The sequence below is a fragment of the Myotis myotis genome, unplaced genomic scaffold (genome assembly GCF_014108235.1).
Source record: "Myotis myotis isolate mMyoMyo1 unplaced genomic scaffold, mMyoMyo1.p scaffold_m19_p_24, whole genome shotgun sequence".
Lineage (NCBI taxonomy): Eukaryota > Metazoa > Chordata > Mammalia > Chiroptera > Vespertilionidae > Myotis > Myotis myotis.
In genome coordinates, this window is record NW_023416329.1 from 447226 (window position 1) to 472765 (window position 25540).

General features: G+C 40.9%; 1 protein-coding gene and 1 non-coding gene across 8 annotated transcripts in view; both read left to right on the top strand.

The window, feature by feature from the left end:
* The window catches only part of CCSER2 (coiled-coil serine rich protein 2), a 235106-nt gene extending 211309 nt beyond the window's left edge, over positions 1-23797 (top strand). For 5 of the 7 annotated variants that reach the window (XM_036355913.1, XM_036355912.1, XM_036355914.1 and 2 more), the window contains one exon: positions 18497-23797. In XM_036355913.1, the coding sequence (XP_036211806.1) occupies positions 18497-19315 (819 nt within the window). In that variant the 3' untranslated portion in view covers positions 19316-23797. Of the gene's footprint in view, positions 1-4527; positions 4613-10701; positions 10742-18496 lie in introns of all 7 variants that reach the window. The other 2 variants (XM_036355915.1, XM_036355916.1) reach the window with 2 other exon arrangements.
* On the top strand, positions 4969-5049 carry LOC118679391. Its single transcript, XR_004975229.1, has one exon. It is a non-coding gene; the product is annotated as a small nucleolar RNA SNORD121A (small nucleolar RNA).
* Positions 23798-25540: the final 1743 nt, after the last annotated feature.

The window sequence follows — 25540 nt, forward strand, 5'->3', positions numbered from 1 at the left end:
TATATTTATGTAGTCTACTAAAAATGGAAACCTTACTTTCCTTTAAGTCCCTTCCTCTCCCCCATATAAGTATTTTAAACATTTTCTATACATTCCTTAAGATCCATGAAAGACAGTGTTAAAGCCAGATGAACGGGGCCGGGCTAAGTCCATGGTGTGTGCAAATGTGTGAATTATTAGGCTACCTCTTTCCTAGCAGCACCTTGGAAGGGTGCAGGTTTTACTGGAGACCTTTTTGCTTTTGCTTTTGTCTGTGCCCATTGGCATTTCTGGGTGCTGGCTTCTCCGTCACCTAATCCAGGATACACTAGGCCAAAAGAAAACCCAGGAATTATCTACCATGTTTTTCCTCAGATTTAAAGGTCCCTGACTGGTCTGTCTTCTTAGCATCACCCTTCAGAGTTGTATGTTTGTTCTATATATAACATCCAGGGTTGTCCACTATACTTGGCAGGAGAAAAAGTGTATCTGTTTCATCCCGTGCTGGTACGGCAGTCCCTCTTCTATGAAATTTTAATCACCGTATGTTGTTTCTACTCTGTGAGTCACTTATCAAGAAGCTATAGTTCACACCAAGAAAAGTAACAAAGCCATTATTCTAAGGGTAGTTATGTGTACTAGAAGAATAATAAAAATATTTATATCAACATAATGAACAGATGGAGAAAAATGCCCTGAGACAAGCATCTGCCAAGAAACATAGGTGTGTATAAACTAGAGTCATGGTTACTGTAAGTAGGACAGGGAAAGGTTTTTGAAAATGGGTTTGAAGTGTAGGGAAGTGGAAGAAGTCATTTTAAGTGGTAGAAATAAAATGAATAACATTCTTTGCTTTTCAGGCATAAACTCAGATGGCAACTGTTCAGTCAGCTTAATGAATAGGTGCCCATTGGCAGTAGCAGGCAGAGCTGCTTAGTTCACCAAGTTGTCTGTCTCTCCTTTTTCTGCTCTGGCCTCTCTCAGAGATCCTGACTTGTTGGTCTTGGAGGAGTGAAGATGGATTGTCATGTTTTTTGTTTTTTTTTTTAAAGATTCTTTACTGCTTGCAGTATGTGTCCAGGCCTGATGGATTTTACAGCTTCATCTCTAGATAAATATAGTAACTTATTTTAATTTCATTTAAATTTACACAGTTATTTAGAGTCTGCTGGGGGCAGGGGCTGTTGGGCAGAGGAGGGGAACGTTTAGCATAGATATTGTGTTAGGAGGAACAACTAAGTCTAAAGTGGGTTGTTTTAAATGTCCTATAAAGAGAGTTATAAAGTGAAAGGATAGCAATGATTCTGGACAAGTGAAAATAGGGACAGATATTTGAGTAACTGAATTATAAGAACTAAAGAAGTTTTTTAGAAGGAGCCATTCTGCCTTAGTCTGTTCAGGCAGCTGTCACAGAATGCCATGGACTGGCGGCTGATAAATGAGAGAAGTTCTTTCCGGCAGTTCTGAAGGCTGGGCGCCTACGGTCAGAGCACCAGCAGCTCAGTGTTTAGTGAGGCCCACGTCCTGGTTCTTCGACAGGGAGCTCTTGGGGTTTCTTCTATTATAAGAGTGTGGATCCCATGTCGGTGGGCTCCGCCCCTATCACCTGATCATTTCCCAAAGGCCTCACCTTCAAACCATCACACTGGGGGAATAGGTTTCAACATGTGAAATTTTAGGAGGCACAAATATTCACTCTACAGCACATCCCAAGCCTGATCTTACCAATGAAGAACCGAGGCTCTCAGAGGAGCGCTGGCTTTCTCGAGATTGGAGGGTTTAGGGAAGACCCAGGACAGCCCCGTGCCTGGGCCCAGCGAGCTCTGTTTCTGCAGGCTCCAGAGAGAACCTGTTTCTGTGAGGACTTTGACTGCTGGGTTAGCTTATGTACAAAACCCCTGCCTGCCAGTGCCTCCACCCAGTGTTGTGGGTAGAAGTTGGCCCTGATGAAACTCATCGGGAAGGTTGAGGACTAGTTTTGTCTAAAGCCTTTGAACCAAAACATTTATGAAACAGCAGAATAGAGTTTTATCAGGTAATATCTATGGAGAGTTGCCGGGGTTCTTGTCCCAGCATCAAGAAGGGTTCAGGAATCTGGAGAAGGCTGTGCGTAGATTAATAAAGAGTCCGGAGATGAAGCATAATTTTGAAAGGCATTTGGGGGTCAGAGGAGCCTAGTTTAAAGGAAACTGGATCTAGGATCTAAGGCAGGGGTCCTCAAACTACGGCCCGCAGGCCACATGCAAATACAAATATTGTATTTGTTCCTGTTTTGTTTTTTTACTTCAAAATAAGATATGTGCAGTGTGCATAGGAATTTGTTTAGATTTTTTTTTTAAACTATAGTCCGGCCCTCCAACTTTCTGAGGGACAGTGAACTGGCCCCCTGTTTAAAAAGTTTGAGGACCCCTGATCTAAGGTTTTAGGTCTAAGGCAGCCGTGGGCAAACTACGTCCTGCTGGCCGGATCCGGCCTGTTTGAAATGAATAAAAGTAAAAAAAAAAAGACCGTACCCTTTTATGTAATGATGTTTACTTTGAATTTATATTAGTTCACACAAACACTCCATCCATGCTTTTGTTCCGGCCCTCCGGTCCAGTTTAAGAACCCATTGTGGCCCTCGAGTCAAAAAGTTTGCCCACCCCTGGTAAGGTCTAAGGTCTAAGGTCTCTTCATCCCAGGACCCCATGCTTCTTATTAACACAAATTGTCCTGAGGGGAGGCAGAGATATACACTTATACAGAGTCCATTGTCAGAATGGGGGAATTAGCCTAGGGCTGTTCAGGTGTTTGGTCAGTAGGAGGCAATAACATGTAGATTAAGATGCCTTTTAGCTATCTAGCAGCCAAGCAATAATCCCTTTTCAGGTTTGGGGAAATGCCTTCAGCCATTCCCAGATTCAGCCCTGCTGTCATGCTGGAATTGGTCTCCACAGAGTGTGCCTGGGGTCATCACCCTATTAAATATTTTCTAAGCTATTTTCAGAAACATCTATGGTTAATTTATGAAGAAAGTAATAATTTTAAAAAATGGATGTTTATTTACTAGGATATTTTAAAGGTCATCAATTCTATTTAGTAACTTATACCTGTTTTTTTTTCCTTCATCAACATAGAAAATGGGTCTCTTTTTAAAAATAGTGGATCACTTATGTTATAGCGAGCAGTGTAGGATCGCTCTGAAATTGAAAGTATCTGATTATACTGAACTGAGCCAGGAATGTTACTGATATAGAGGGGCAAACAAATTGTTATTTGGATCAATGTTCTTGAAATGTGTAAACACCAGTAAACTACGTTAGTAATCTTCTAATAACGTTATTTCTATGACAGATTAATTGGTCTGAAACATTATGCATACTTTCTTTTGCAAATTGAACTGGGTATGATTTATAGGCTCATTTTCCTTGGTGATAATGTTTCAATAGTTTTATTTATTGCTATGCTTCAGTCAGGGAGGAGGCTAGGAAGAGGAAGTCATGAGACCCATCTGGGTCTATAGCCAATCGATGGGTCCATGCTGCCTGTCACTCTCAAGCCAATTAAGTAGAGACAGAGTTCAGTCATATATGAGCACTTACTCCAATCATGCCCGCATTCTGGGAGAGCAGCTCTTCCCAGGCTGGCGGTCTGGTTCCTGCAGCAGAGTTGTTCATCTTCCCATGAGGCTTGGCAGCTCCAAATGGGGGCCGGGCTGCACTTCCAGGTGAACTCCCAGGTCCGGATTGGGGCTGCCAGCCAGGCTAGAATCAGAACAAAACAGTCACAGTTAACAGAGCATGATTACTATTCCTTACAATTCTAGCTGGTTCCCCAACATTATGTTTCTGCCCCTATCAGCTCTATTTGTGTGACATTGAACAAAGTCTTTTTTGAAGACTCAGTTAAGAAATTTAACTAAATGACATTCAGATGTATTCTACTTTTGACAATCTCTATTAAAATAAGTAAAACTAAGAAACCACGGGTCACTCAGATTAAACAGCATGCGTGTGTAACTGGCCTGCATGTCAAGTTCTTGATGTAGTGACTCTCACGGCATCCTCAATCTTCTTAATGCTGCGTTGGTTTTGCTGTCTTTAGCTAATGGTCTTTATCTGCTAATCCTCTGAAAACCTATGGCTTAAAAAGAAGTACAAATTTTTGTGAGGTAATTTTTTTATTGCCTGATTGATAATTGATGTTTTGTCTCTTTGTTTAACACCTACAGTTTATCTCCCCTTTAAATGCTTTCATTGCTTGCAAAACTGGGATATGCTACTTTAAAAATAGATATATGAAGATAAATGTAATGTGTGTCAGAAAGAATATTTTATTTTTTGTGTATTAAATACAAATATTAGAAGAAAATATTTTTTTTCTTAAAATATATGAAAAACAAATCAGTTTGGAATTGTGTGTTTTTTAGTAATTTGAGCTGCCTATATTAAAAAATGAAATCTGTCTTCTCATAAACACTATTGTGTGTTTTTTTTAAGTATGACTGGTTTCTCTATTTTTCAGTTCCCTTTTTTATTATACCTCCCTACCCCGTCTCTCTCTACACAGGGTGGGTATTCTGCTCCCTCCTTCTCTCCTTGGCAGGGCTCCTTCCAGGGGACCCCACGGACTGTGCCACCGCACCGCAGACAGAGTGAGTCTGTGTCTCTCACTCCTCCCCGCTCGTCTTCCTCCTGGTATTTCCCTTCTGCATGCTCTGTCCCTTCCCAGCACCGCCCCTCCTGCTCAGTGACCTGCAGGCATGTGCTAAACCAGCACTTCCTGGGCTCTCCTCTAGATTACGGTCCTTGTCCTTCCACTGCATGTAAATAGACTTCTACTTAGAGCCTGCAGAAAGCTATGGACTCCTTTTTATTCTAAAGCTGTTAACACCTATTGCCAGTGGCCCTAATCCTGCCAACCTTCACCTGTCTCTAGTGCATTGTGCTTTTTCATGGCCTGGATATATGTAAATCAAAATTGTTTTGACCTAGTTATGTTTAAGATGTACACTATCACAACAGTGTGTTCACTTCCAAGCACATGTCTGATGATTCCATGTGGAATTCAATGACTCTGAGTTTTCTGGGGGGAAATTATGCTATTAGCAGTGGTATAATGAACAGATGCATACTGTTTAGGGAACAGGCATACCAGACCATTGCACATTTCTTTAAACATTTCCTAATCAAAAGGCTTTGATTACTTTTCACTGTCTTCTAAAAGAAAAATCTTGTAAATCAGTTTTCAAGGGTGGTTTTTAACAATTAATATGTCCTTTTAATTTATCAGCTGCTTACAGTACAAAGGAAATGGCTTTTGAATGTGCATGGTTTACTAACATTTCTAATGTGACTTAAAAAGATTTGTTTACATTAAATCTGCTTTCCAAGACATTGTGTGTTATTTCACATTATGTACTTAAGTACGTCTGGTAAGTTGGTTATATTTTATCTTTTTTGAAAAGTCACCCAAAAAAGCTAATGTTAATGAAAAAGAGATATAAATATTGTCAGTCACTTTCATGCCTTCGCCACAGATTTACCCTAATTTGTGATTCATATCAATTTTTTCATAAATTATCCTTCTCTATGTGATGTATTGAGAGGCCAAAAGGGAGCAATTTTAAGCAATTAAAAATGTGATTTATTAAAATAAAAATTTATTTTTTAATTAATCAAAATTATTAGGAATCAACATGAATTTGAGACAGTGTTGAAGTTTATTTTTTTGGCTGTTTGTTTTAAAGATAAATAGAATAGAGTTTGTATAGGCTTTTATATCAAGTATTTAGTAGCAAGTGAATTTGTTTAGTGGATGCAGCAAAAAGAGGAATTTTTCTTCCTCCTCTTCCTTTTACATCTCTTACCATCTTTGTAAACCCTCCTTTTTTGCCTCTCGTATCTTCAAGTAAGTTGCTTTCTTTTCTCCTCTATTTAAAGATTTTTTGCTCATAAGGAATTATTCTAACTTGCTAGCGAACTTCTCTGAATTTCAAGTGCAGTTACAAGTGAGACTGTATTTTGGGCTTGTAGCCAGTAAACAGCATGGGTGACAGGGTGACCTCAGGTTAACACGTGACTGAATTTACTGAAGGCTGCGTTTAGCCTTGTTCCCTTCTCCCACCATGCTTCTCCCCGTTCTCCTTCCCTCAGTAGCTGCAATATGGGAGTGAACTTTGAGCTTTAATTATTCTGTATTGAAAATATTTTAGATTTTTTAAAAAAATACGTTTTTCGGAAACATCCATGTCACTAGTTTCTTATTTGTATAGCTTTACAATTTTCTTGTCCCTCCATTTGCAAATGCTTCTCCCTCCTTTCCTATCGGGGGTAGAGTTGTCATTTTCATTTCCAGCTATGAAGGAGCACTGTCGTGCAACACCGCTATCAAAACCTGTCTTTCTAGCTTTTCTAGAACAAACCTCCTTTGTAGCTCCAAGTTAGTAAAAGAAAGTGTACGTTGTCCGAGTGTGGCTGTGTGAGCCACCTAGGAGACGGTACCTGTGCACGGGAATCTTTCCCGGCCTGCGCAGCTGCGAGAACTGGCCCTGGACGCTCGTGGAAAGTGACCACTAGACTTGTTCTTAACTTTCCGAGAGCTGAGCTAGAAATGATCCTTTCGAGGAAAAATAGGCTCTAGCCTAGTACACAGTTTTGAGTTTACCCTGAGAACAGCTGAAGCAATTAAACAATAAAATCATTTTTATTTTTTAATGATAAAATATAGAGAAAGAAACGGGTATGGAATTATGGAAGCAAATCCAGTGTTTTTTCAAATATTTCCTTTTCCTACACTAAACATTCAGTGAAATAATATTTGTCTCCACATTTAGTTAATATGGGATTCCTAGTGCTGATTTTTTTTTTTTTTTTTTTTGGATAGTTCTATAAGGGATGATAGATAGTTGAGTGAGTTTGCCTACATTATAATGTTTCATTAATACATTCTTTCTGATGCTCTCTTGAACATCAACTTAAGTGAACTGCCTTTAATTCTAAATGTAGAAGCCAGGTAGGGTTGATTATTAGTCATCAGGCAATCTGTTTTGGCTCTTTTTAATGTAGAGGAACAGTAGACTTTCCCTTGCCAGAGTGGCTCAGTTGGTGGAGTGTTGTCCTGTGCACCGAAAGGTTGCCAGTTTGACTCCTGGTCAGGGCGCATACCTGGGTTACCTGGGTTGCAGTTCAATCCCCAGTCTGGAGGGCAAATGATTGATGTTTCTCTCTCACATCAATGTATTTCTCTTTCTCTCTCTCGCTCCCTCCCACCCCTTCTCGATAAGCACGCCCTAGGATGAGACTTCAAAAATAAATAAGCAAACAAATAGTAGACCTTCCAGCATAAAAAGATAGCCTGGTTGCCATATGCAAAGTGAACAACTCATGTTGACAGGGAGTGTGTAGCTCTAGTCACTCCAGGAAGTTGCGCTGGCCAGGGATGCCCTTGGCCGAATTTAAGAATAATTCTGGAAAAATTGGTATAAAAGGGAAGTCCTAGTCTTCGAGTATTTTTTTTTCTTTCTCGAGACATTTTGACTTATATTTCTTTTCTCCAGTGTGTCACTAGTCTCAAAGTGAGGATGTTTGACCTCCAGTCTCCAATGAGAGCTTCCTCTGGGCCAGCAGAAAGCATCTCCCTGTGGGGTCCTCCTGTCTCCTTAAGTACCTCAGCTTTTGTCCAGATCGACTTGGCTGGCATTGGCCCAGCCGCTCTAATTTCCAGCTGTCTGAAATCAGAAACAACAGCTAACCTACCGCACAATGGTAGTTAACAAAAATCATTCCTTTTGGCAAGTAAAAAGCTTTAGTGGTAATCTCAAATAGCATTTCTTGCTAGAGTATATGCTTTTAGGAATACATAACTTATTCAAAAAATTTATTTTGAAATAACACCAACTTTTTAACATGCCTAATATGACTTCTGAAGTTTTCTGTTTAACACCTTGCTTGAATGAATTGAGAAATCTTATCTACTTGTAGCTTATATGTGCAATAACTGAGATGGGAAGAAAAAAAATGTTTTGAAACACCAAAAATCACATACATCATGTTTATGTCTTAATAGCCCAGCAGATTTTTGTAATGCTGCCTGATTTCTAAATTTATATTATAATAATAACTAACTGTATTCACCAGAACACCATGAACAATGGTGATTATATTGTCTAATATCCTCCTCCTTCCCTTATAACCTGCAGGCAGGGCTCACTCCCTTTTTGAAAAGCAGCACTTCATTACAGCCCAGTGTATATTCCCTGAGTGGAACTGTGCGGGCAACACTCCACACATGTGCAGACAGTTACCATTCAGATAAAATATTCTCCAAGTAGTACTTTCTCTCAGGACATCTACACTCATACTTTCTTCTCAATTTTTGTTTTGTTTTTTCTCACATAGTGTCATTATGTGAACATTTCTTACATAGTTAATATTTCTTGAAAACATTTTAATGGCTTCATGACATATTATCATGTGGATATACTCTAATTTATTTACTAGTTTCCTGTTGTTGGGCATTGGTATTGTCTCCATTTTTCCCTATTAATAGAGATACTATTGCAATGCAGGCCATTCTTGCATGTAAATCAGTGTCAGCATCTCTGTACTTCAGTAGGTTTCTAGAGGACGTTCAGTAAAGGCTCGCCTTTCTAGAGACACGGGTGTGTTGTTTAAGGTGGGCGTTACCATGGCTCAGTCAGAGTGGCTTCACCACGTGACTAGCTTCACATCTGAGAAGTGCATCCATTTTCATGCTTTCGTGAGAAGTTAGCTTTAGGAGTGACTTTTCATAAAAATAAAATATTTTCCAGTGAAATGGAATCTAGGGTATCTCAGTAAAAACAGAACAATTGCATTTTACAGTAAGCTACTTCTTTGAAGTGCAGTTACTGTAGAATATCGTTCTTTGTTCATTTTTGTAGCTAATTCAAGTGCTGTTTAGTATTGGTTAATTGACTAGAAATGTGCATAAAATTCATGTTCCAGGAGGCTGTCCTCTAAGCTTAGGCATGAGTTCGTTTCTGTCGCGACACCTTGCAATTATGAGAAACACAGCGGCTGCCGTTCTCTGTGCGCGCCTGGTAACAGCTGCCCTGCAGACCGTGGGGCGCGCTGTGCATGCTGTGCTGGTGCCTGCGCATCCCGCTCTGGCTAAATGGCCGTGCATATTGGTCAGACCAGGGAACTGTGCTATTTTCTGAACTACTTTGCATTCCAAAACTAGATACGGATGGTCCTGTGTCTCAGAGATATGAAAATTAAGCATCTTATACTGATTGTGCCTGTGTAGTAAATGCTTACTTAAGTCACTGATAGTTTTTTTTTTTTTGGGGGGGGGGTTAATTTTTAACTTTTTATTGAATTTATTGGAATAATACTGGTTAACAAAATTATACAGTTTCAGGTGCACAGTTCTACATATCATCTGTACACTGAAGCAGTTAACTGATCAACTTGGAAGAGCCAATGAATTTATTTTAGAATTTGTTTGTTTATAATTTATGTTTATAAATCAGGTATCTCTTCTAAGCTCTCTGATAGTCGAGGACCATTCTGAGCTATAAGGAGACAAGAGCATTCCTGGTCTCCAAGAAGCCCGGAGGCTGTGAGTGGGCTGTGTGGACTCTAGAGTGGAATTCATTTACTCTGCAGTGGCCTCCCTCATCTTCAGGGGAGACATTTAGAAACCTCCAGTGGACGCCGGAAACCGTAGATAGTGCCGAGCCCTTATGTATACACTATTTTCCTTCCTATACACACACACCTTTTCAACTTAAAGAGGATGCACTCTATGGTTCTCTTTGGCGGATTTGAATTGCCAGCATCACTATCTTGTGCTTTGGGGTATTATTAAGTAAAGTGAGGGTGACTCGAGCATGAGCTCTGTGGTGCTGTGCACATGGGTCTGAAACAGCAGGGCTCCTCAGTTACTATGGCAGGTGGCACACACAGCGTGGATGTGTGTGGACCTAGGGTGGTTTACATCCCGTGGGTCTCCAGAGTGAGATTTCATCAGACCACTCGGAACAGCACACAGCTAAAAACGTATGAATTGTTTATTCCTGGAATTTTCCATTTAATGTGTTCGGACCATGGCTGATCACAGGTACCTGAACCTGTAAACAAGGTGGGGCTATAGTTAGACCAGGGACTCGGTCGTGTCTCCGTCTCTGCAGTGATGTGTGGCGCCTCACTTACCGTTTAGGACATTATATTTAAGACCTACACGAAGGTCAGATTATGCTTTTCTCAGTCTAATGTAGCAACAGTCATATAAGTAAACCAACAAATATTGAGTTGTGTTCCGTTTATAATGTGGAAGACTGAAATTATTAAAAATAATTTCTATTTTCTTTGTAAGGGATTACATGTAGCTAAACCTTTTTAGATCTTTGAAGTATGAATATTAAATTGTGTCAGAATTCTTTTGAAAATTTATTTGGAAATATTCTCCAAGTGATTCCTTTTAAATATGAGAACTTTTATAGACACTGTTCTGTGGATATGAATATTTATTTGTGTTAACTTGCAAGAAAATATAACACTTGAGCAAGAAAGTATAAATCTATTAAAATGTTTTCATTTCATACAAACACGTTAAGGATGCCTAGAAAAAAACAAAGGCAGGGCAGGTACTGTTGGCTGCTACCCAGCCCTGGCAGTTCCTCGGGGTGTATGTGCTCTCTGACACCATTGTCCTGTCTCTTTCTTGTCTCTGCTCTCCCATTACGCCTTTGGCAAGGAGTTGAGAAGTTAGTCCATTACTTCTCTGACAAAGCGTGGTACAGTACAATTTCAGATTCTCCTACCACCGTCCTCATTGTCATTCTTGTGTGTTTGTTTTCCCCCCAGTTTGCATGATGCACGTCAGAGCCTGCATGAAATTATAGGCATGTTACAGATGGCACCATTGCCATCTTTCTTTAAACCTTTAAAATGTATTTAATATTAATAATAAACGTGTATGTACCAAGAAAATAATGTTAAGCAATTCCTGTTTTCTGTTATAACATTATGACACTTGAGAACATTTCCTGCTTTCTGCCTTGCAGACTTAGACATCTTTTTACTCTTATCGGGACTTGATGTGTCTAGCTGCCATTTTATTATTATTGGTGACTTTAGAATGTTTACGGAAACTAGTATGAGTATTGTTTCTTATGGTAATGCTAACAATCTTGGAACTAGTATGAAACGGTGAAGGTGAAGTTCTTCTTAGTGATGAGTGCTAATTTACCTTTCCTTGTGTTCAGTGTATTTTTTCAAGTGGCTCACTTGAAACCACTTTTCCCCAGAAATACTGCTCCGCAGTGTGGCTTGAGTTTGAGAATTATCCTGTGTAGTATAGATCAGCTAAGGAAGAAATAGGGCATTATTCAACACCTGAATGTTGGTATTGAATATGCCCACTGAGTTTTTTAAATAATCATCTGGCTATGTTGCATATTCTAAAAGTCTGTGAACTCATTGGAATTACCCAAGTAGCACAAATAATAAAGTTTTAGCACTGCATTTTAAATTCTCTGTGGTACAAATTACTGGTTTTGCCATTTGATAAAGTGTGTGAATTTGGACATGTTACTTAAGTTTATTTAACTTCAGTTTACTTATTTTTTCACCTAGGGCAGCGGTTCTCAACCTGTCGGTCGCGACCCCTTTGGGGGTCGAACAACCCTTTCACAGGGATCGCCTTAGACCATCGGAAAACACATATATAATTACATATTGTTTTTGTGATTAATCACTATGCTTTAATTATGTTCAATTTGTAACAATGAAAATACATCCTGCATATCAGATATTTACATTACGATTCATATCAGCAGCAAAATTACAGTTATGAAATAGCAATGAAAATAATGTTATGGTTGGGGGTCACCACAACATGAGGAACTGTATTAAAGGGTCGCGGCATTAGGAAGGTTGAGAACCACTTACCTAGGGTCTAGTGATAATGAGAGACCAGATACAAAATGAGAGTCTGGCTGTCTACCCTCGGAAAGAAGGAAGCCCTGTTCTCAGCCCACAGCATATTATTCCCCAGGTGTTTGTGAATGTCACCATTACTGCTTACAATTACTTGATGTGGTGTAGATATTGTTATCATCCTAATTTTATAAATCATGAAATTCCATCTCAGAGGAGTAAGATAATTCACTCAGCATCTCACACATAGTAAGTGATAGACTCAGGATTCAAATCCAGATCCGTCTGACTGTGAGAGCTAACTCAGTGATTCCCTGTGTGTTGTGCTGGCTCTGAGCCATATGTAGACTTTTTCTAAATGGGAAAGTGTCTTGCATGTGCTAACTCTGGTGCGTCTACAGAGAGGAGCCTTGACTCCATGTCATATCACATATAACTGCTGTGGACTTAAAACATTTAGGTGTGACTGGCATTATTGAAACCTCTTACTCAGTAGCAACTAATTTATTACTATACTGCTATAGAACTTGCCTTTTTTTTTTTTTCCAAGACGCAGTTACAAAAAGACCATGGCTTAAATTAATCATTTTCACACCTAAATCGTAAATGACATTTATTGAGCATATTTGATGTGCTAGGAGGTCTTATGATAAGTATTTTACATGAATATTATGAAATATATTTAATTATTAGAAATAGAAATAGCTGAATGCTTGGTTAAGACAATTTTCACAACTCATTTTATCCACAAATATGTAGTCTCCAAGTAAAACATATTTGTGGCTTGGCTGGTGGGCCATTATGAGAAGTGCTGTGTTCAAGTTCAAAGATAATCTTTACTGCCGTCCTTCTAATCATGAACCACTAAGCTAATCCTAAACTTACTTAAGGTAAACATTTTTATAATTATTTTTTTCATCAGTGTTGTTTTTTTTAAGCTTGTTTTTATTTGATTATTAGTGCTGCATCATTGACCTAATAGGGAAGTATCATTTTGATAATTTATTATCAAAGAAGTAATTCTTGTATATAACACTCACTAATAAGTTATTAATTTTTCTAGAAAATATATATGTGCATACATCTATATATGCACACACACTGGGGTGGGCAAAAGTAGGTTTACAGTTTTATAGACAAAAAGGCATGCAGGTTATGATTATTAACTGCATTTCATGTACTCACAACTGTGAACCTACTTTTGCCCACTGCTATATACAGTGTATATTTCCTACTAGAGGCCCAGTGCATGGCATTCATGCACTGGGAGCGGGGGATCCCTCAGCCCGGCCTGCACCCTCTCACAGTTCGGGACCTCTCGCGGGACGGGATGTCTGCAGCAGGCCTAAGCTGGCAGTTGGAGATCCCCCAAGGGATCCTTAATGCTGCCGCCACCACCTGGTGGTCAGTGCGCATCATAGCAACCAGTCATTCCATCCTTCGGTTGATTTGCATATTAGGGTTTTACTATATAGGATTATGTGCCAAATACTAGGGATACTAACTACAACAACAAAAAATGAATAAAGCTGGAGCATGCCTGTAGAAGCTCCTAGTCTCTAGTTATCTCTGTAAACATACCAAAATAAACATTTAAAGATGGTCACTGAAGATGCCTAGCAATCCCTTGCACAATTAATCACCCAGTAGTACTTGTTGCTAGCACTCTTGACCTTGACACTTGTAAGCATTGCTTCTGAGAATTCTCAGAATAGTGTGCTGAAGTGCATGTTTAAGTAAAGTAAGACTGAACATTACTGGGTCCAGTTAGAAGCACTTGGCTCTGTAAGTCTAGGGTGGATCCACATTTTAAAGCTTCAGTCACCAAGGACCGAATAATGAAGTTCTACTTGTTTGTGACTCTGGGCGTTTCCTGATGGCCCCCTGTAGTGGGGTTCCTTTTGCCTGGAATCCTGTGGGCTGAGGCTGAAATGGTGGGCAGCTTCCCCCTGAGGCTTTTGTTCTTGTGCAGGGCAGCAGCACTCGTCTTGCATCTCCAAAGCCAGAAACCTGCGACTCAGCTTAAATTCCTCCTGAGCAGCCTCTTACCTGTTCCACCTTCAAAACCTCTTCCAATCCTTTCCAGTGTTTCTGTCGCTGTCCTAATGTTAGACCCTAACCATTCACCCCGGCTGCTGGCAACAACCCTGCTACCTACCTGGCTGCACTGCTTACAGTCTCATCGCCTCCCCTACATTCCTCATGGATTCCACCAGTGACATTGTAAAATGCACATCGGATCTTAATGATTCTGCTGCTCACAGTTCATCATCTCTCATCACCTGCTGCACAGGTCAGACCTGCTTAGCCTCACCTGAGTTCCTTTATGAGCTGACCCTCGCCTACACTTTCCACCAGACGGTGCTCTTCAAATTCAGTCTGATGGTTTGAAGTTACTAGAACACCCCATGTTCTTCATTTGCCTCTGTGCCCTGCACTGGTCCTCCACACACTGGGCCCTCTTCCCTCTGTGTCTACTTGGCAAACTCCTACTCATCTTAACACTCAGATGTTTGCGATTCTTGGATGCCCTCTGTGACTCTCTCCTCAGGCACGTGTTTTGTTTTTGTCCCGTGTTGTGCGGGAGACATGGTCTCATCATTTGTTTAGCCATCTCCCTCCTGAGGCCTCTCAACCACAGGAGTAGCACTGTGCTCAGCTCCATCATCTTTTCCTATACCTAACAGTGCACGACACATCATTGACATTTAAAAATGGATGAATGGTCTTTAATATTCCTTCCTGTTGGTCTTATTATTCATGAAAATATGGATATTTCTTTTTATATTTAAATGTATTCTAAAGTTGTCTGAGAGCATAGAAACAGTAGTGAGAATGGGCAAGGTGAATTGTTAACATTTTGCCTTTATATTGATAGATTTGAGGGTTTAGAATTTGGGGAGGTGGTATTGCAAGCAGCAATCTATCAGGACACATCTCTCCTTTGCTTGCTGGATGCTAAGGGGCAGCGTGTTCAGCAGCCCAGTCCTGAGTGGGAACCAGCTCTCCACAACCTCCCACACATCAGGCGCAGGTCGTTTCCTCAGTCCTTGGTATAGTCATACCTTGATCTTGTTCTAGAGACTTTTTTAATTAAATTTTTTATTTTTAAATTACCATTGACATACAGTATTATGTTAGTTTCAGGTGCACAACTCAATGATTAGACATTTATATAACTTACAGAGTGATCACCCTGATCAATCTAGTACCCACCTGACACCATACACAGTTACTAAAATATTATTGACTGTATTCCCTATGCTGCACTTCAGATCCTCACTAGAGGCCCGGTGCATGAAAACTCATGCACTGGAGGGGGGTCCCTCAGCCTGGCCTGTCCCCTCTCACAGTCCGGGAGCCCTCAGGGGCGGGAGGCGACCCAGAGATCAGGGGAAGGCGGCACCCCCATCACACCTCTGCTGTTACCACTGCCAGCAGCGCAAGCCTCGGCCGGCCCTGGTTACCTGAGCCTCGGGCGGCCCTGGGCAGCTGGGGGTCTGAGGGGACTGGGCGCCAACATCTTTGAGGGCGTGGCAGTCAATTAGCATATTCCCTCCTTGTTGGCTGTGGGTGCCGCCATATTTGAGGGCGTGGCAGTCAATTAGCATATTCCCTCCTAATTGGCTGTGGGCGCCGCCATCTTTGAGGGTGGGGCAGTCAATTAGCATATTCCCTCCTTATTGGCTGTGGGCGCCGCCATCTTTGAGGGCGGGGCAGTCAATTAGCATATTCCCTCCTTATTGGCTGTGGACCCCACCATCTTTGAGGGCGTGGCAGTCAATTAGCATATTTCCTCCTTATTGGCTGTGGACCCCACCATCTTTGAGGGCGTGGCAGCAATTAGCATATTCCCTCCTTATTGGCTGTGGACCCTGCCATCTTTGAGGGCGGGGCAGTCAGCATATTCCCTCCTTATTGGCTGTGGGAGCCACCATCTTTGTAACAGAGTGAGGGCCAATTAGCATATTCCCTCCTTATTAGATTAGATAACTGTCATATAGCTACAAATTTGTAGTTCTTAATCCCTTCACCTTTTTCTCTCATCCCCCAGCACCATCTCTCCCCCATCTGGAAACTAGCAAAATGTAAGAAATGTTTTTCTTTACAAGAGTAGAATTATTTTCCAAACTAGTTTTCAATTAAACAATAAAGCAATACATTTGTTTTAGGATAAGGAAATTATATCCTACCACTTTTAGTAAAAACAGAAAATCTCATTATTCATTATTCAGAAACCACTGATTTATTTAATGTAACCAAGTGATAGTTCAGACTTTTTAAAGGTAATTGTTCAATCTTAAATCCTCTCAGTTAAAAGACTTAAAATTTTATTTTTAAAAAACTATTTTTCAAGTTCTTTCATATTTGATGTGGAGCTTCATTGCATTTAATATAAGCAGACATCATTCCCGCTGCTGTATTTCCATTTAGTTCTCTGATAAGTACTAGTCAGTTGGATAACACGAGTAATCAGAACAGTGCACATGGATAATCTATCTACAGTTCACACTGCCCCTTTTCTGGAGAGTTGATTTCTTAATCAATGTATTACTTCACCTTAATTAGGAAAATCATACCTTTTTATGCTTTTAGCACATATTTATATCTTTTTTTCTTACTGGCAGTAGACATATTACGATGAAGGCATCATTTTTTAAATTGTTACTGATATTTTCAAAGGTCTTAGTTGCTTTAAGATGTTTAACTTGAAACTATAGTTTTTAGGGTGAAAGGGGAAGGAAGACAAAGTCATTCAGTTGCTTTTTTCCTCTTTGGTATATTTTCGTTTGCCTGACATGGTCCTGCTCTCCACTTGTACGCATTTTTCTAGAGTCTGTGACCACATTGGCATGGTCATTTTCTCAAGGAAACCCCAAGGAGAGTCTTTTGAATTAGTTACATGGTGATTTTAGTACCTTCATTCTTCCTTTTTTTTAGAACCTTCATTCTTGAAGGACAGTTTATTCATCTCTGTGGTGATTAATTGTGAAAATACCCGCTGACTTTAAAGTCTAGGATATTTCACTGAAAGTAAAAACTGAGATAGCTTATTTATTTTAAACATTCTCAAGTAAGAGAGTTTAATATAATATATTCATATAGATTAATTTTGAATAGTCATTGTCTTGATTTTATTATTTTTTTAATAGCAAATCAGCCCTTTGCCATCATGGCCTCTACCCACCCTGAGTCAGTGAGCTTGTTCCCAGCCCCTGGTAACCCGCCATCACCTAATCCCCCGTGGCTGACCCTACGCCTTCACTCAGTGCTGGTGCAGGAGGTGGGAAAGCAGCAGGACAGGTGATGCAGCATGCCATCAACAGGTTCGCCCCTTCTGTGGAGAAGTTAGAAATACTGTGTAGGTTTGTTTAGGGATTAGCATAGTTTTAAAAAGTTACTTTATTAGTAAAAAATGGTCCTTTAATTTCATGTTTCAAAGCCCCATGCCAGACTTTTTGATACTTTGAGCCCACATTGTTTAATAGAAAGAGGCTGTGTGTGTGTTTATACATTTGTAGCAACCGCCCTGTATCAGGACAGGAACAATAGGCTCTGCCCCATGTAAACTACTCTTTGGGCCATTGAAAGAAAACTTTAAGATTCATATTTCTTTGCGAATGCACAGAAGTAATGGAAGTAGCACATTTCCTCTGATTGTATAGAATCTTAACCACAGTGAGCTCCAGGAAAAGTGTGTGCAAGGCACATGGGCCTCTTGAGAACTTTGCCATTGTAGGCGTCTGAGCTTTAGTTCAAGGTACAGGCAATTTCAAATTTGCTTAATCTCAGCCATCATTCCAAAGGCTGATCATTTTTAATTTTGTTGAGTGGGTGTTCGCTCGTGGGGAAGGCAAACCTGCTTTCTGCATGCCGGCCATAGCAGAATTGCAGCTGATCCCTCAGATGGCAGTGAGACAGACAAATAGGGGTGAACATATGTTATTCTGAAACATCTCAGCAAGAACATTAAAGGTGGGTTAGCATTAGCTAAGTGCATTGACCTATTTTTTTGTTTAAATACAATTTCATATCTACTGAAAATACAATCTTAATTCTAAACCTTATTTGCTGGTAATTTTAATTCTCCATAGAGTAGTGCACCTTGACACTTTTAAAGGAATTCTTCCGCTCATCAAGTGTGATAAAGTGGTGTACCGCTTTCCTTTTCAAAAAAATCTTAAAAAAATTGGTAATATTCTGAAGATCACAATTACTATCTGGATGCTTTATGGAGATTAAAACAAAGTGCCATGCAAGTCCTCTGTCAAACTCTTATATATAAAGTTGTAAATATGTAATGAATCAATTGAGGCAGGAATCTTTTTTCAACAATAAATCAGTACTTTTAAGATTTTTCTTTCCTCCTGTTTGATTTTGAATCTTGTTTAGTGTTTACTGCCTGTATCATTTTTGTTTGCATTATCATTCGTTAGTGTGTCTCATGAATTTAGTTGAATGTTGCAATTTATTTTTTAATTTAAAAGAATCTCACATACTTCTTACATTAAAACGTAGTAAGTACCAACACAGCTGAATTGGAACTTATGTTAATTCTAGGAGGCATTTCTAAAATGAGTTGTTGCTAATGTTGTTTTTAATTTTAATAGCCTCAAGTACTACAGCCTTCCAGCAGCCTTGCCAGACCCACAGACCACGCCCAGGGAAAACTAACAAAATGGCAGCATAGCGAGGACCACAGTGAGCTCGCGGGCCAGGCCGCCCGTCCAGGGGCCGCATGCCGGGATGACAGCTTTGCACATGACTCGCAGCAAGAAGGCAGCGGTAGCCTGGAAGGCCGGCCTTTCTCCTCAAGCCCACAGCTCACTGAGGAGGTGGGTAAGAGTGCGCCTTCGGCAGCAGGCTGGGACATGACCATGGATGCTCCAGAGCCTTATCATTTGGCAAATAATCCAATGAATGACATGCAGGTGGTACCCACTTCTTCTCAAACACTTACCCAATCGAGTTCAGGAGACCAGGCTAAGAGGGTTGGAAGAAACCAGTCTTTACCAGAAGACGACACGTCTCAGCCCAAATCCTTGCAGCTTTTGAAGCCATCCATCTTGAATTCTTTGGTACCTCCTTCAGTTTCTGAGTCATCTCCAAGTAGGACTCCCACCTGTAAGAATTCACCAGTAATGGCACCATGTAATTCAGCAAAAATTCAGCTAACATCTAGTCAAACAAATCTTGCAAGTAATCTAAATCCACGAGCATCTAAGCTCCGCCCTCCTTCTGGCTCTTTCAAACAAAAACAAATAATCAACCCCCGACCAGAGCCTCAAAACTTCCAGGCCAAGACAAGCATCCCAAGGCCATTAACAAAGAGAAAAGAGATCATGCAGAACCCAAATGGCAATTTGAATTCTGGGGATGGTTTGTCGTCTAATCGGTATTCTCGTCTTCCTAAACCAAAGATACACTAAGTACATAGTCATCACCTGCCAATTTGTCTTTTTAAAAAAAATCTGTAGCAGCTTTACATGCAGTTTGCTGCCATGGTGGAGGTTCCAGTAAAAGCGTGCGAATCTTAAAACATTAAAATGTGGAAGCTCCTACTCGCTTGGGCTCTTCCATTTATATCCTGGTCGAAGCACATAGCAGTGACGTGTGTCTGTCTCAGGTGAACATGAGCGCTTGCTTTCCCATCTCAGAGGCCCACAGAGGCTCTCACTCTGTGGCCACTGCTCGCACACCAGAAAAGGCCCAGTCCGCCACGTAGCAGGCAAGACATGCGCCTTCGTGCCCCTCGTCCTCTAACGGTCTGGACTGATTGTGGTCAGAGCCTCACTCTTTTTCACTTGCCCTCTTGTGACCATGGTTCTTCTTTTAAGTAGAGATTTGGTGGTAGTGGGAGGCGGTAGGTAGTCTGTAAGCAGGGTTCTGGCCAGTGATTCGTAGATTGAAAAGGTCTATACGAAAGCTCTATGGTGGACAAAGGAGACCCTGCCTTCCGTGGGAAGCTGTGAGTTCTATCTTTCCTTGCTAGGATCAGTAAGCTGCTCTCAATATTAACTTACCAAGTACCCAGGATAAAATGTTTCATAGGATGTATAAACCAATTACATATCACTTTAACATTTTGTTTATACATGCACACCATTGTGTTTGCTTTTGGTACTGGATAAATTTTGGAAAGTTTAAGACACATCTTGAAACCTATACCCTAAAGGTGTATTCATTTGTAACGTGTTGGTGCTAGAGTTTTGCTGGTAATTCAGTTTTGGACCCTATAGGCTTATGGATTCAAGATAGCTGTTTTAAAATCACAGCATATATTTTAAATTAAGTCTTTATTGTAATATGTATATTTATTGACTTTCTTCTAATATCTGAAGACCGGAATAATGGACTTGAAATGTTTGCACAAAACTTGGATGGGATATAAATATCCCATGCATAGGGAATTAGACTATTTTCTGTAGCAAAAAAAAAAAAAAAAAGCTAAAATATTTTGGCAATAATTATAAATGTAAGTAGACCATCTTGAGAAAGCTAGAATACACAGCGCTTTTGCTGAGTTGTCAGGTCCCCTTTATGTTGGTGTGTATTTGAATGTCAGTTTCTTAAAAAGTAGGTTTGGGAAGAGAAATAGAATTAGAGAGTGGAAATTGTGTTTTATTAAAGGTATTAAAAGATATGTCAGTGGCAATGTGCTTAACAAATGTCCTAGGAAGATAGCTGTGGAGCGCCAGGGACCAGGAGCGCTAACCGAATCATGCTGTGGGCGCTCTTCAGAAGCTCCGTCAGTGTGCCCTGCTCTCCCAGATCATGTCCTGAGGCGGTTTGCCTGTTGTGGCTTTGGTTAGAGTTACTGTCTTACAGAGAGATGGGCTTTCACAATGTAGATTTTTGTTGTGATCAGCTGACCAAAATGTATCAAAAGGGGTTCTGGCCAAAAAATTAGCCACTCACATTTCTAGAGATTCTTTTTAAAAATGTACATTGGTGAAACTCTCTGCCCCTTTTTAAAGAAATAACAGCAGGTGCTTTAGTGTAAATTTCAAGAGTTGATGGATTACTACCATTTTGAGGTAGTCTTCCCGTACCATTCCAGTGAATTTGCCCTTCACTGGGTACAAACCATTCTTGGATTTGGTAGCAGGCAACACCATCCTCTCATTCAGCGGCACTTCTGCAGGAGAAACACAAAAGTTCAGAAACTTCACATTGTCCAGAAGGTGTTGGTATCAGCCACCGCAGCAAAGCTCTTGTTTGTGCTAGAGACGAGCAGTGATGCTGTGGCTGGCAGTGGGCACAGGTGCTCTTTCATTTGGGAGGAGGAAGAAGCTGACCTCATGTATTATAAGTGGGGTGTTATTACACTAAAGAGGGGTCCCCAAAAACGTACACACACTTTAACAGCTGGTGACTCATGGAGTTTTCACTCCTTTCAGGGTTAACTGATTTGAAATATAGTGATGGGTGAAGTCAGACTAAGCTTTTAACAAAGAAAATTTATCCTAAAATGCCACTAGACTTTTTAATGAGGATGTATAGAAGATACAGTTTACAGTACAAAACCAACAACAGTCAACATTGAGGGTGCACAAATATCAAACAAAATTATTCTTGATGTTTGCTTCACGTTATCAGCAGTTCCTGGACCAAAACAGTCATCAGTTTGAAAATAGGCATTGGCAAAAAAAAGTATTTCTGTAGATTCCTTTAAATTTTGAAAGTGAACTGTATGTTAAATAAACACTGACTTTATAATAATTCAAAATGTGTGTACACTTTGGGGGACACGCTGTATTTCCCTACATAATTCATCCTGATGAGTAAGGAGGCCTTTGGCTGATGTAGAAGTTGATAGACATATCATGAGGGGGCGGGTTCTTTGGAAAAGACAATGATGCCGGGACACTGGAAGGCAGCGGAGAAGAGACCACACAGAGGTGAGGCCTGAGTCTGCAGAGCTGAGCAGGTGCTGCAGACGGGCAGGGTGCTCATCACTCACTCAGGCATCGGCCCCAGGCGTTGGAGCCGACCGGCAGCATGGAGCACATACACACTCCTGTGTAGCAGTCATTAGTAGGTCTTGATCTTTAAGCAAAAAGTTTTAATTTTTTACATTATTTTTAACCCTCTAGTCTGAGGGAAATGTCTATTACATAAAAATAATGGCTTCTGCAGTTCTTTTATTCTGATATTTTCCTGCTCTTTTTTCTTCCTGATTAATATGCAGAAATATGAATGAACCCATCATTTCAAACTCCCTGTACCTCTGTTTAGCCTTGATTTTGGCAGAAGGCTCATCAATATAATTATGAGGCATCATACATTTAAGAGAAAAACATTGAGGATGCTTTCACAAAACCGACAAAGTATTTGCCTGCAGTTTTCTTTAAAATGCAAGAATATTGTGTTAGGCTACTCCTTAGTAAATGTTAAGTCGGAAATGAAGTGAGGCTATAGCTTGCTTGATTTGGCTTAATCTCCGTTTAATGTTTCTGTATATCAACTCTGTATGTCACTTAATGCACTTCCTTCTACACGCACAGCGTACTCAGCCTTCATTGAGTAGGAGTTCAGGTCACTTTTATCTTAGTTCTTGTGATTTCAGTGAAGATGGTTGCAGTGCTGGAATTCCAAGTCCTGAGGAAGAAGTTTTCTGGGGATTGGTTAAGTTTCACATTGTGAAAGAGAAAAATTACTAGAGTATGTACAAGTGCATACATTGGGCTGTTAATGGGATGCACACAAAATTCTTTAAAGAAAGCCTGGCGTATGACTGGGGCATTAAAGGACCACATCATTTAGATGTAAAAGTCATTTAGAACGTTTCTAAAGACTGAGGCCCTCTAACGTTTTTCTCTTGTAGTCTCCATTTTAATTTGTGCAATATCTTCAGGCATATCGACTACTGTTTTGTATTTGTATAGATATTAGGGAACCTAAATATTTTAACAAGTAAAAACCTAAATATGAAAGAAAATATCAGATTTGCACTTTAAATGAGCTTAATTGCTTGGAGCTGTGCCTGAAATATCCAAATGCCTCCTATTGGGTGTGGCTTTTTTGTTGAAATCATCGGTTCACAGAATTACACCCTCCACGTGCCACTTTTCCCACTAAAGCACTAACTTCTTTGAGTGTTTCATTGACCCCTTAAGTATTTTACTCAACGCATCAAAGAGAACATGACCCTCCTGTGGCTGGCACTTCTAAGTCTTCCTGTAGCACAGATGGTGTTAAACACGGAGGTACCTCCTGTCTGAGCAGTTGTCGCCACCATTTCCTGGTCTCGAGGGCACAGAGGATGGGATTTGGAATCACCAAATGGGCTTGCGCTGAAGATCAGCAAGCCTGCAGCACATTTCTGTTCACTCAGACTTACAGTGGTTTCCGTGTTCATGGATTAGTTGGGTGGTTATGTTTGCATGTGTATGCACACATTAAAGTTAATTATAAGCTATAATACAAATACCTGATATTTTCCTTGGGGATGATGGCCTTGCTATTTTTCTTAATATTGATGTTTGAATTAAATTACCTAATTTCTTTCCACACCTCCCTTCAGTGTTTTTGCGGCAGGAATTTGAAAGAATACATTTGAATAAATGATTATGATGGTGGGTGACAATCTACAACTATGTTATTAATTAAAGATACATCAGATATTTTAGCTGTTAAGGAAAAGCTATCCATTTTCTCCTTGGTAAAGCATTGCTATAACAAAAACACTGACCTAAAGAATTTAAAGTCTCTAAGTCATTACTAACTAAAAACAAAAACACACCAGTCTTTAATATCGCAGTATTGTTTTTCCCATTGATTTTTTAAAAACCAGTTCAAAGTAAATACTGTATATTAGAATTTTCTTGTAAAATGAATTATAAAACTAAATGTAAAGTCTCCTGAAAATGTTGGTATAGTAAATAAAAATAAAGTGCATAATTATAAAACTTTTCTTGTTCTTTCATGGTGTTACTTTTTCTTAGATATCCCTTTTCCCCACAAAGATTTATTAAATACTGTTTATTTGGTTGATTTTTGTTTGTTTGTTTTCAAACTCTGTCACTTAACACACTTCCTTCTACACACACACACACCAGACGCCAGCCTTCATTGAGTAGTTCAACAATAGTTTGTTGTATTTTCACAGATTCTGTAAATTGGAATGCTGCATAAAAGGGGGGAAATTTTTTTAACTGTTTTGAATGTGTTTAACAAGTATGTCAAACTCAAAAGCTAATACGGCCAAATAAACAAGGCTCAAGTTTATGTGGCCACAAAAAAACAAAAGCTTCAATTTTCATAGAAATGTAGGTTTATTTCGATAGAAACATGCTGAACACAAAGGGCTGAAATAAACGAGTAATTGTTAACATAAAATAATAGAACATTTTAATAAAATTAATATTTTTTCTTGAACATGAACTTAGCAGACACTGCATAACTGCACAAATTAATAAAGATAACACAAATAAACCTATTTTTCTTGTTCTCCAAAAGCGAAATATTTCCTGTTGCACACACCAAACAAGTCAGTCCAAGATTAATGACATGGCAATCAGCTGCTAAAATATTCACTGCTAGTATTAGTGGAGAGAAATGGTGCACCTGTGCATAGGCGTGTAAGGGAAATGAATGCAACACGATTATAGTAATCAATCATTAGCGAATATTGTAATTCGTTATTAATAACTAGGGGCCCGGTGCACGAAATTCGTGCACTGGGTGTGTGTGTGGGGGCGGGGGGGGAGTGTCCCTCAGCCCAGCCTGCCCCCTCTCACATACTGGGAGCCCTCAGGCGTTGACCCCCATCACCCTCCAACGCTGACAGAGGCGTCAGGCCTGGGCAGGGGACCCTCATTTCCCCCCATCACTGGTTCTGCCCCCAGCCCAGGCCTGATGCCTCAGCCAGAGGCATAGACCCCCATCACCCTCCGATCACCTGATCGGCCCCTTGCCCAGGCCTGACGCCTCCGCCAGAAGTGTCAGGCTTGGACAGGGGACCCCCATCTCCCCCCGATCACTGGCTCTGGCCCCCGCCCAGGCCTGAGGCCTCTGGCCCAGGAATCATGCCTGGGCAGGGGACCCCCATCTCCCTCTGATCGCTTGCTCCACCGCCCGCCCAAGCCTGACGCCTCTGACCCAGGCTTCAGGCCTGGGCAAGGGGACCATCATATCCCCCCAATCCCCGGCTCCGCCCCCCACCCAGGCCTGATGCCTTGGCCAGAGGAGTTGACCCTCATCACCCTCCGATCACCAATCACCGGATCGGCCCCTTGACCAGGCCTGAGGCCTCTGGCAGAGGTGTCAGGCCTGCGCAGGGGACCCCCAGCTCCCCGCGGTTGCAGGCTCCGCCCCTGCTCAGGCCTAACGCCTCTGGCCTAGGCATCCGGCTTGGGCAGCGGGACCCGCAGCTGCAGCGGCCCCGCGATCGTGGGCTTCGCTTTAGGCCCAGGCAAGGGACCCCTAGCTCCCGGGACTGCCAGCTTCGACCGTGCCCAGCTCCCATCGCTGGCTCCACCCCTACTTCCTGCTATCACTGGCCAGGGCGGAAAAGGCACCTGATTCTCCGATCATGGCTGGGGGACAGGGCAAAGGCGGCCCCAGGGGCTCTTAGCTCCCCCCTGGGTTTCCGATCACTGTCAGTGGCAGAGGGCTTCTTCCTGCTTTCCCTTTCGCCTCCCTGCATTGTG